The sequence below is a fragment of the Sinohyriopsis cumingii genome, chromosome 11 (genome assembly GCF_028554795.1).
Source record: "Sinohyriopsis cumingii isolate HCF-2022 chromosome 11, ASM2855479v2, whole genome shotgun sequence".
Classification (NCBI taxonomy): domain Eukaryota; kingdom Metazoa; phylum Mollusca; class Bivalvia; order Unionida; family Unionidae; genus Sinohyriopsis; species Sinohyriopsis cumingii.
Genome location: NC_142971.1, coordinates 90,716,609 through 90,728,796, shown reverse-complemented (window position 1 = coordinate 90,728,796; position 12,188 = coordinate 90,716,609). Strand labels below are relative to the sequence as shown.

Here is a 12,188-nt window from a genome sequence, read left to right as displayed (position 1 = left end):
TTATATTTAGATGTAAAATATAAATGATTCTTTCATGTTAATTTTCACTCAGGTTTCAGAAAATCATTTTCTTCCCTTGCCATCCAGTTAATTCATTTGGTCATTTGTTTGTCCACTATGTGTTCAATATCTCTCATCCTATTTCAAAAGAGACTTATGAAACTGAGATGAAATGCCATCAAACAATTTAATAATAAAATAATAATAATAATAGTAACAAGCATAATGACAATTCTTTATTTAATGAGAGTGGATCAGATGCATCTAATCGACCTTGAGGTCCAATATCTTTTCTGTTTGTTTATACATCAGAAAGTTCTGCTTACTGTTTATATTCAAATATAAGTAAAGTACAACTGCAAACAACAAAGATGCTGATCTGCCATAACATAATGCACTGGCAGATCTGGGTCTGAGGTGTTTTCAGTTGTACTCAACTTATGAGTATGTATGTATGTATGTATGTATATATATATATATATATATATATATATATATATATATATATATATATATATATATATATATATATATATATATATATATATATATATGGTAGTTTATGATCAGAAAGATATTAATGAAAAACATTAGGTTTCATGTATTAAATTGGATATAAAAACATGAACCAAGTTAAACCTTAAAAAATGGCAATATCCACTGTACATGCACAAAGGTGAAGCAAATGACAATATGTATAACATATCACATACAAGATATTTTTCTTTAAAACATTCAGCAGATTTTGCTACTTTAAGATGTGCATGCAAACAGTTTCACTGCAAGGAAATATTTACAAATCTATAAAACTAAACCTGAATTGTTCAGCATGGGATTCTGGAGGTTTCAAGTGATCTTATATGTACCAAGTTTGAAAGCACAATACAAGAAGAATAAGATTCAAAGACAAGTCAGTACCTTTTATTACTGTACATACTTATAAGCAGAGTCCAACTGCAAACAACATAATGCACTGGTGCTGCAGGGTCTATGTTGTTTTACTGATTACTCCTGACAAACTGCATAGATCAGCCAGCACATTATGTGACAGCAGATCTGGGTGTGTGTAGTTTGCAGAGTGACTCGTCTTATAAGCAAGTATGGATGTTACTGCATTCAACTTGATGTGAATACATGAAATTTAGTCACAATACATTATGAGGCCTTGTGCAAAATACTGAAAGTTAGAAGAACATGTGAATTTAGAACTAAAGTACTCATGGGGAAGGGGGTATTCATTATATGTGATGGTAGGGATTTTCCAAAATTTTGGGCTGGGGTTGAATAACTGTTCAAAACAAAGCTAGTTTTTTTGTTGTTTTTTTAAACTGAAATTCTTGATCGGTTAATTTTTCTGTGTCTGACACATAGCAAAAATAATCAGATCAAAATCAGAATGTCTTTTTATGAGGTAAACTGAGGCCACATATTAACAGATGTAATAAATCGAATAAGATGCTTACAGTACCAACCATAATTACCCCTGATGGATATTCCTAGGTGTTCGGTTTAGCCCAGATCACACCTTACTGGCACGGGTATTCAGTTTCAAAGGGTATAGGTTGGGTCGGGAATCCGGGCACTTTCAATGCATAGTTACAACCGCCGAGGTGAAAACGGCCGCCATTGTTCAGTTGACTTTAGGAACGTGTGGGTGACATTTATACAACATTTTAAAATATGCCCAAGATTTGCAACTATTGTTATAAATGCAGTGTGGATAAATGTACATAGGTTGAAAAATACTCAACTTTTAGTACTTATTAATCAAGGTTTAATAGGACAAATAAAGAATAATAATTATGGAAAAATATAAATTAATGAGAACTTTCAAAAAATAATTATTAATCAAGGTTTAATAGGACAAATAAAGAATAATAATTATGGAAAAATATAAATTAATGAGAACTTTCAAAAAATAATTAGGATCACAAGTAATATCGACTGAAAATTTCAGATTTTTATAGAGTTTAATTAAAGAAAAATAGGTTTGAGAAAAAGGTGTTCAATTACTTCAATGAAATATTTTGTTAAAAAACAAACTTACCAGGTGTATCTGTATGATAGTTGCAAATATCATGCCAAGTCACTTCAGGCCATTTTGTTGGGTAATTTACCCAAATATTTGCTAGAAATTTATAAGGACAATCATTAATTTCCACAACTTTTAAGTTTCTGTAAATATCGTGCATTAGCATCGCTATCCAGCGTCTCTTTGTAAACGTAAGACATTGCAAAAATGGCCAACTGATCTTATGAACCTTGCATTTATATTCATTTTATAAATGAAAAGTGTACAATACACAGATTATATAACAAACAGCTTGAAACTGCCTTGATACTAATTGGCGTATATTGTCGTGTACACATGTACGTGACAGGTACCACAGGAGTCGGATGTTTTATCAATAAAGTACGGTAAATCTCTGACAACATGAAATCACCTTATTGGTAATATATTCTCCTTTCCTATTGTTTATTTCTTTCTTTCTTCCCCTTCTTCTCTCAATCATTTTCATCATCATCATAATAAATAGTACATCTCTCATATAAGTATCATATTTTCTTCTCCACTGTTATTTTCTGTTTTGAAAAAAATATCAGTAGAAACAACAGATAATCTTACCAGGTGGCAACCTCTAGAAAATCAATCAAACACATTGGTAGAATGAGCTACTTCCATCTGGTGGATTCTAACAGAAAGGGTTTGTGACCATAATGATCAAAATAAAGGTTAATTCAGTGGATTGGATTCATGACATGATCGTCCGAGAGTTATGCATACGTCACTTTTTTTTTAATGTATACCGTATGTGTAGTTTTTCAGTCTTCTTGCGATTCTGAAGCGATAAAAGACGCGTGAGAAAAGTCGAATCGAGCGGAGGGTTGTGGTCATGCATGCACTCCTTGTGTTCATTTATATTACTGATAAGGTGATTTCATGTTGTCTGAGATTTCCCTGTGCTATATTGAGAAAATGTCAGACTTCTGGCACATACACACCACTACCACCCTTATCAACCTAAAATATATTACGTCTATAACAATATTCAACAGACACATTCGTGGTTTTATATCCTGCTTTTACAGAAGACTATGCAGCACTTCTAAATAGAAAACAGAAATAATAAACAAAATACAGGTAAACTAAAATGGTTTGCATATCGAACATAACTAACGCTACTGTACTGTTACTAAGCAATTGTTTTCACCTCCTCAATATGGCGGAAAGTATGTCGCTAAGCTTGTGATGTCATGCCGACCCAACCTATGTTTATAATGGGGTGTCAGAACCAGTCTGATATAGTTTAGGGTTCCAAAACCTTTATCAGAACTCTCCCTACCATATGTTGACATTAGTTAACACACACACATGGCAAGTTCTAAACAAAAAAATTAAAAATGAAATAAAGACAAGTGTTGATGCACTACAGCTCAATTAGCCAGATTTTCCATCATGAAGACCCATGCCCACTGGCATGGAATATCATTTACTGAAATAACTGGAATCAAAAGCTCAATCCCTGATGGCTGAGATGCAGGTTTCCTCCAAGGAATGGGTGAAGAGTAGCCAAGGAGAGTAACTCTTGTTGAACTGGATGGTGAAGGAGACCCAAGATACAAAATGTCAGTTTCTGGCCATTTCAGTACAATTGCATATGCTCTAGGACCTGTCTCACTTTTCTTTGATGTGTACCTGTAAGTAATGTACATGTATTAAGAAATTTTATATAAAACTATGCTCTGCTCTTTAACATTTGCCTGCAAAGCAGTTGTTAGTGACCAACAATTTTTGTATTATAGCTCTACATGGTCATACATTCTTACTAAATTAGCAATAACAAACATAAAGGTCATATCAGTGTTTTGATGTAATGAAATACAAAAAAACTAGGCTCCCTGAAAATACAAAGCCTCTGCTTCAAATACATGCATGATGCGTGGTTGACACGAGAGGTAGCAGTGAGACGGCAAATGGTCAGAGAACCGCCAAAATGTCCATTGTGTAAAAAAGGTCCTTTTTCTAAATATCATGTAATGGTACAATGTCCAATACCACAAATTAAGAGAGATAAAGTTATAAGTGAAATTAATACAAATAACATATACAAACATCAACAGTTATTATATATAGATGGGAACTTTACAAAGAAAACTTTATATATGTTAACAAGCTATATTGTAGAAACAATGAGGGCCTGTGGCCAAGTAATTTGTATCGGAAAATAATTGCCTTGTAAAATTTAGAGATACTAATATCTAATTCTTTCTTTGAGGAAAACCAAGGACAGGGACCACATGTGGAGAAAGTACGAGATGAGGATGCCATGGGGCTATGTCACATGGCGCTACGCGAAGTGAACAGGCCCGGGTTGAGTCCGGAAAATTCTCCACATGAGGAATATCAGGACAAACAAAAGAGAAATATCCAGCACCCTCTACATACCAACCCCATACAGTCGTTAGACTGTATAAGCTACCTCGTTCAGGAAAATTAACAACCTTTTGGCACCATTCGATTTAATAAATTGGAATTATAAAAGGCAGCAACCCTTATAAGGGTGATGGATATGGAAATAAAGAAAGCCCAAAATAATGCTGACCTAAAAAAATAAATAAAAAAAAGCGAAGTGCGACTCACATATAGTATGCATTAAAACAATAAGCTATTTTTTTTTCTTAAAAAGCAGTAAACCGTAACTTTGCCAAAATTCAAAATTTCAAAGAAAACAAGTAAAATTAACAGGTATTCTTTATAAACTGTGGTAAGAAAACTGGGAACAAATTTGATTCAGAAGGCTGTCCCAACATAAACACTATAGCACGAACAAACAAATAGCATACTCACAGATAGCAAACACGGGACATAGGAGACCTCTAGCCAAGGTCACCAAAATCTTAATAGGGGAGTGACCCCGATTTTAGGTGATAGAAACCAAACCGGAAGAACAAACCTATAGAAAACACTAGGAGTTAAATACCCTGTCAAAAAATTCATAACATAAAATTTTTGATCCAAATCCTTTTTAAAAAAAATATAAACAGAGCAACATATCAGGGGGTTTCAAGTATACATAAAACACTTTCCCATTTTTGGCTAGGATGGGAGGGGGGCATCTGTCTGGTGCCCAGAAAAAAAAAAAAAACAAGAAATACAAAATGAAGCAAAACAAGTTATGATTTTATTTGCAACTTTGGCTGGAAACTTAAAAATACAATGGAAACAAAAAAAAATGAAATAGAAGAAAATTGCTTCAAGACAAAATGCAAATTCTTTGCAAGGTATATTGTCTTTAAAAATGTAGGTTTTCTGAGGAATAAAACAATTATTAACTGTGTAATACTTGCCTGCTACTAATGCATTGCTTTTTTTCTCCAGACAACACAGTCCAAAATTCCAAGCTAAATATTCCCTCCAATTAGTGTTGAAGGGCCAGAATTGAAAAGAACATGGTCCCTTTTTAACTCCTCTGCCAGCATATAAAATATCCTCCTCATCTTACCAGGACCAAGACACCGAAGACACCAAAGCAGGTTGGATGAAAAGAATCTTTACAATAGTAGCAGGTTTCAGACACACACAGACAGACAGACAGATACATACACACATTCAATAAATTTTAACAGCATTACCTGCTACTATTGCTTCGTTGAATTTACTAGTAAGGAGGGTGGCTTATGGCTTCAGCAAAGCTGGTACAGAAAATAGCTGCACTTTCATGACTTACCACTATGACAGTTCACTATTATAGGGTATTTGGCCATATTCTGCACCATCACTATAGGACCCAACAAAAAATGCCTTCACTCGAGTGTGCCAAAGACTAAATTTAAAAGGAAGTGAATGTAGAATGAGGTACGAGAAGGCAGTTCTCATAACATCATACAAAGAGGAGTAATTCAATTTGTTCCAAGATGAAGCTGTCACAGAATTGTATAAATCACTTTATTTTTTAAATACATTTAATTGGGATTCGTTTTCTGTGTATGACGATACCCAAAGGTGATTTATTTATATTGTACAATATTTCAAAACAGTGAGTTTGGTTCATCCTATTCTGCATGTGCAAAGTACATTCAATGGGAAAAAAACAATATTCATCAAGTGCACAGATGATGTGGGGCTACATCGTCTGTGTATAAATACCTCACAATAGGACAATATCTTTACGGAACATCTTGTCAGTGAGCAGTCCACCTAACCCGTTAGCTACTACAGCTGTTGTACAGTTTCACTACTGCTGAGTGTTATCATATCAGTTACTGAGACTACTGAGGCTGGTTGCTAGGATGAATACTAGAGCATCATCAAGGCTGACTACAGAAACTGACAATAAAAACATGGTTACATTTATATTCATTATTTCATTAGCTTTTGCTGGATTTCAGTGAAATAAAAAACTCTTTACCTTGTATAGTGTTTGTTATTCATATATTCCCACTTTATATACTCCTTCATCCCATCATACAAAAAATCCCAGTCATGTAAACTGTTTTGAATCCCACAAAATAAATCCAATATTTACATATGTACATATAAAAACATGAAGGAAATCCACACTCTAATTGTAAAGTTGGGAATGGTACCTCTCAAAAGCAGTCATTATCCTTACATAAATAACGATATATATTCCAAGATATGCCCATGTCTCTGTGATGCTGATTTCATTCCATTTCAGGTCTTTCTTTTGGTCCCCCATTTTCTTGGTATAATCATTTACTTCTTTCACAAGATTTTCCACCAGACATTCAGGAATAAACTTTAGAAAAAAATCGTTCTCATTGCTTAGTGGTCGAAGCTCAATTGTTGAACTAACATGAGATTCAAAGATGCAGCAGTCATAGCTAAAGGGTTAAAGACTTGCAAATCTTCAGCTGTAGAGGTATGTGAATTTTTTAAATTAATTTCTTATGTATATTATAAGTTATAACTACTGTACTACTACGTTTACTTCTGTATATTTTCTATGTAGCTCCAGCTTGCAAGAGACAATTCCATCCCTTCCTTCACCCTTTAGAAGAAGTCAAATTTTAAAAAATCCTTGAAGCCCAAACTGGGCAAAGGAGCATATCTTGATAATCCCCAATACAGTTACGACTAAGAGTGGGAACTCAGTAGTTACTGGAGCTACTGAAGGTAGGTGATTCTTGGCCAAAACATAAGAGAAACAGAGTCATTGCTACCACTGAACTGTTAACAACCCCTTTCCACTGACAAGGCATGCAACTCATTCCTTCTTCTTGCTGACAATAAGGAGAGTGGGAAAACAGTCTTAAGTTATCCATGGAATCTTTTAGACAATGCCCAGAACTCAGCATTAATGAGTGAGATATCAGTTTCTGAAGTTCAAAATACCTGATGCAATCAGACAGATGATGGTCTGACATGATGGCAGAACCCAGTGAAGCCAGTGTTAGAAAGGATGTCCTACACTTCTTAACAGTGGACACAGTGCATTCTCTTTTCTCAAAAAGAAGTCTGCAAATATATTTCAAGGGGGATAGCTAGGATCAATGCATTTCCTACTCTGCTAATTATGGAAGATTCTTCACTTTGCTTCATAATCCTTGGAAACAGATAGCCTCCTAGCCTGCATGATACAGTTGGGAACCTTGCTATAAACTGGTTATGATGGATCAATCATTTGAGACCCCTGTGCTGCAACAGTAGGTCTCACTTCTGTGGTAAAATCCTGGGCTTATCTCCCAACAGGTCTAGTAGATTGGTGAATCATGACCATTGGGGCTACCAGGATGAGCAAGAAATGAACATCCTGACTTGGTGGAGCACCTGCAGGAATGTATTATTTTGAATGGCAGGAAGGCAAAAGATACAGACAATCCCACTTTAGATTGAAAGCAACCACCACCTAGACCCTCCAGTTTGGTACTGAAGAGATAAAGATGGAGCTTGTTGTTTATTCTCATAGGATATTTCTTTTGCCCAGAAAGAGTCAGACTCAGAAAGTAACTCCTTCTAAGCTGCCCATCAGAGTAGGTTCCAGAATCCCATTCAAAGAGAAGGAGCATAATATGTACAGACCCGATACCTGAGAGACACTACTACTGACATGATGTCCATAACAAAACAACACCACATGAGGTTGACACACCGCTTGTAGAGCTAGGGACACTGCCCACATTTCCAAGTTGTTTATATGAAGGGTCACTTCTTCCTATGACCAAAATCCCTGAAGAACTACTCCCTCTGATCGAGCATCCCAACCCAAATCTGATGCATTTTTGAACAGAGAGAAGTGGGGTTGAGAGGGTGAATTGGGATTCTGATCACAATTTAGTCACCAACACAGGTGTGGTGAAAGTCAGATCCAATAGGGATCTGAATTAATGGCAGATCTCCAATTTGCCAGAAGCAGGAACTGGAGAAGATGCAAGTAATATCTCTCTATAGGAACTAATTTCACAGCAGCTTTTACAGTTCTCAGCAAAAGGTAAAGGCAAGCCAGAAGAGTCATATATGAGGGACAGGACTTAGTTGATCCTGTTTGAAGGAATATGAATCCTTCCAAGGCTGGTGAGTAAATTCATTCCCACATATATGAAGTCCTGAGAAGAGATGAGGTCTGACTTCTCGAGGCTGAAGACCTAGAAAGTCACCATCAACCAATAGAAGAGAATCTCAGGGCAACCAATCAACAAAATACTGGAGGATGGGGATCCCTAAAGACTTCAAATGGGCTACTATGACTCCCATTGCCCTGCTAAAGGCTGTTGGGGCAGAAGCAAAGCCAAACAGAAGAGCTTGAAATTTAAATACCTCATAGACAAGACAAAACCAGAGGACATTGGAGATTTGAAGGTATGCATTCTGAACACTGATGGCGGGTCCTATGGTATCCTTGACCAAGGCAGTAATCTCCATCTTGAAGCATTCTTCCTGAAGAAACCTGTTTAAGGCAGAAATATTGATGGGCAAAACTTGAGACATTTGTTTTAAACACCAGAATAGAAACCCAGATTTGGGGTAATTTTCCACCTACTTGACTAAGCCTCTTCCCTTCGTTGACACAGTTTAAACACATGAAAGAAGATGGGGGACCATGCAAGAGGAGTAGAGGTCTCACTAGGATTATAAAAATAGGAGTCCCACCAGCAAAAGTTGCAGTCCCCTCCCAGAAGCCTATTGGGCATACCTCAAGTGACTCAATTTCCAGATGAGAAGAATCAGTGGTTGCCAATGAGTTTAATTTTCTAAAATCATTACACCACTGACATATAGCTCTTGTTTGTCCATTAGAGTGAGACTGAATTACCGGTATGTCAGGCCAAGGAAAGGTCTTATTCCAAGGACTAAGCAAGGCATCATACTTTCCTATATATGGCTACTGTTCCATGCACTGGACCCAAGTGGCTAAGTGGTTAAAGTGCTCACCGTTACTGAGCACTGCCATCGCAGCTAATGTGGGTATGTGAGAAAGCTTGCCGGTAGCTCCTCATGGGTCAGTGGTTCTTCCTGGGGTTTACCAGGGTTAATTCCTCAACCAATTATACTGGCCACCATGTACAGCCTATCTGGTATCTGTCCTTTAATGTGCAAGGGATTCACACATCATCCTTGATGTCTGACCAAACCCTGAAAAGAGGTCTAGACATGAACCTACCTGGACAATGGGAAGAGGAAGATGCTGCAGAAGAGGGTGCAACTTCATAGGACCAACCACCTCCCTTCCTAAGAAGGGAAAGAAATCTGAAGACTTTTTCCTTAGCCTGTCTGACTGCCTCACCTAGAAAACAACAGGTGGGAGCAAGTTAGAACTGAGGCTGCTTGTGAGACAGTTGACCTGCTTGAAGAACATTCGAGAAGGTTTCATAGGGTTGTCAGGGTTGGTGCTATTCCTGGCCAGTTTTGATGGACCTAGAATCATTATCAGGGACCTGTGTTGCTGAGCCCTTAAATCCTGTGATGTTGTGGTCGGACTGGATCATCTCTGCCTCAAGCAGTGCAGCTTTAATAAGGTTCTTGCTATGATCCAGCAAGACCATAAATGTTTCCAAGGCAGCATCCCTGTGGAGGTGAAGAGCCTTTGTCAAGAACACCATTGATATATAAGAGAGGATGACATGACATCTTTGCTAGTATCCAGAATGTACTAAAGCAAGATTCCTCCATTAAGGGACTAAAAGAGACCACTTGAGATGCACTATTGTCTGGTGGCTTTATGAGCCAAGCCAATGACTGAATTTGGTAGCTGGAGACTGAGGCCAGTGGCACAGCATAGGAGTGGGACATACCACGCTTTCTACCACCTGCCAGATTCCTGGCACTTGGAAAATTTCTGTGTAAGCTCTTTGGACCATTGTAGATTGGGGGGACCAGCAGAAGATCTGGACTAGAGAAGGTCCATAGAAGATCTAGAGTAGAAAAACTCTCTAGACTGGAGAGAATCTTCTTGTCATCAGCACCAAAATGGTTTAGGATACAAGTCTCTGGCCAAGGAGGCAACAAACTTCGTTCACTGCCTTACCAAACATCCTCCTCCTCCAACATCTTACTTGAAGATGAGAAGAAGCAGAGTAGCCCCAATGGAGGGGGATGAAATATCACTGCCAGTTCCTCTGTAAACTCATTCGAGTCCCACATGATGAAATGGGCATTGTCATATAGAGCCCGCTACTTAAACAAGACAGAACTGTCCTTCCCAATATCTCTTTCTCTAGAGGTGGAGACAGAGAACTGGGGGTGCTTTGTCATCTCATAAATGTTCATGAGACTAACCCAACAAGCTGACCTTCTAGGTTAATAAGATTGCTATTTCGTTTTTCTCTGTCTTGGAGGAGAGTGGTGGGCCCTTCCTTATTGTTGGACAAGGACAGAGATGATGGAGCAGGTATATGGCCTGTCACATCTACCATACCTTGAAATCAAGCAGAGACATTCATGTCATATGGTGTAATTGTGAAGAATGATTCATTTCCCAGAAGGGGATGAGATGCTGAACCAACACTTGTCCCTAACTGGGTGAATACGACCAGACTCTCTATCCCCATGGGGATTCAGCAGTAACATAGGGATGGGGGGTACTGACCCAATCATAATCCCCAGACCAATAATCAAAACTTGGTGACTAATGACCTGTGCTCAAAGCCTAGTGACCAGTACCTGGTACCCAGTGATAGGTGACTAGTGATCAGTCAGAGACTGATCCAGTGACAAATATCTGACAGACAAGCACACTTCAGATCAGAGCAAGATTGCTGCTTGCCCCTCTCATGATGACATAGTTTGCTTATCTCATGAAGACATAGTTTGCTTATATCAGGAAGACATAGTTTGCTTAGCTCAGGAAGACATAGTATGCTTATCTCAGGAAGACATAGTATGCTTATCTCAGGAAGACATAGTTTTCTTATCTCATGAAGACATAGTTTGCTTATATCAGGAAGACAGTATGCTTATCTCAGGAGGACATAGTTTGCTTATCTCAGGAAGACATAGTATGCTCATCTCAGGAAGACATAGTATGCTTATCTCAGGAAGACATAGTATGCTTATCTCAGGAAGACATAGTTTGCTTATCTCAGGAAGTCATAGTATGCTCATCTCAGGAAGACATAGTATGCTTATCTCAGGAAGACATAGTTTGCTTATCTCTGTCACTAAGATATGGATCTTGAGAGGGAACTGTCCTTTACTAGAAGGTACAACTCACTCTCGTGTGTTTGTCCAGGGGCCAAAAATCAAACCATCACTGATTCTGATGGTTTCCTAACAAGTATCTTGGCTAGTTGGCCTTTGGTCCTACATGTTACAGAACCAGGATGTCAAACCATTAGATTGACAAATTTTCATCAATATATTGGCTTCTAAACCAGTAGGTTTTCATCAACATAACATTTTTGTATAAAGTGGATCTCATAGTTCACTGCAAAGACCATCTGTTATAAAATCCACAAGTATTTTTTATTTCCTTCATAATATCCCTGACGAGTGACCACTGGTGATATTCATTGTGATTTTTAAGTTTCACAATTAACAGGCCCTCAACAGGTTTCTGGTCCAGAAATCCCCATGAATCATTTTGAATTTTGTGAAGAATAGAGAATGTATTCTCAGTATAAGTAATAGACAAGGCAATGATAAAACAACTATTCCCATCCTGCAAAAAGGTTCAAAATTATGTTTTTCTGTGACTGGGCTTTTTAGGCTGCTGAATTTAAGTTCACCC

The 12,188-nt window shown here is 37.5% G+C and overlaps 1 protein-coding gene across 1 annotated transcript in view; it reads right to left on the bottom strand.

Annotated features, from left to right (window-relative positions):
* Positions 1 to 223: 223 nt before the first annotated feature.
* LOC149788975 (alpha-L-fucosidase-like) overlaps positions 224 to 12,188 on the bottom strand; it is a 37,551-nt gene continuing 25,586 nt past the window's right edge. The window contains exon 8 of the mRNA XM_089975131.1: positions 224 to 3,697. Within this exon, the coding sequence (XP_089831257.1) occupies positions 3,436 to 3,697 (262 nt within the window). The 3' untranslated portion in view covers positions 224 to 3,435. The remainder of the gene's footprint in view (positions 3,698 to 12,188) is intronic.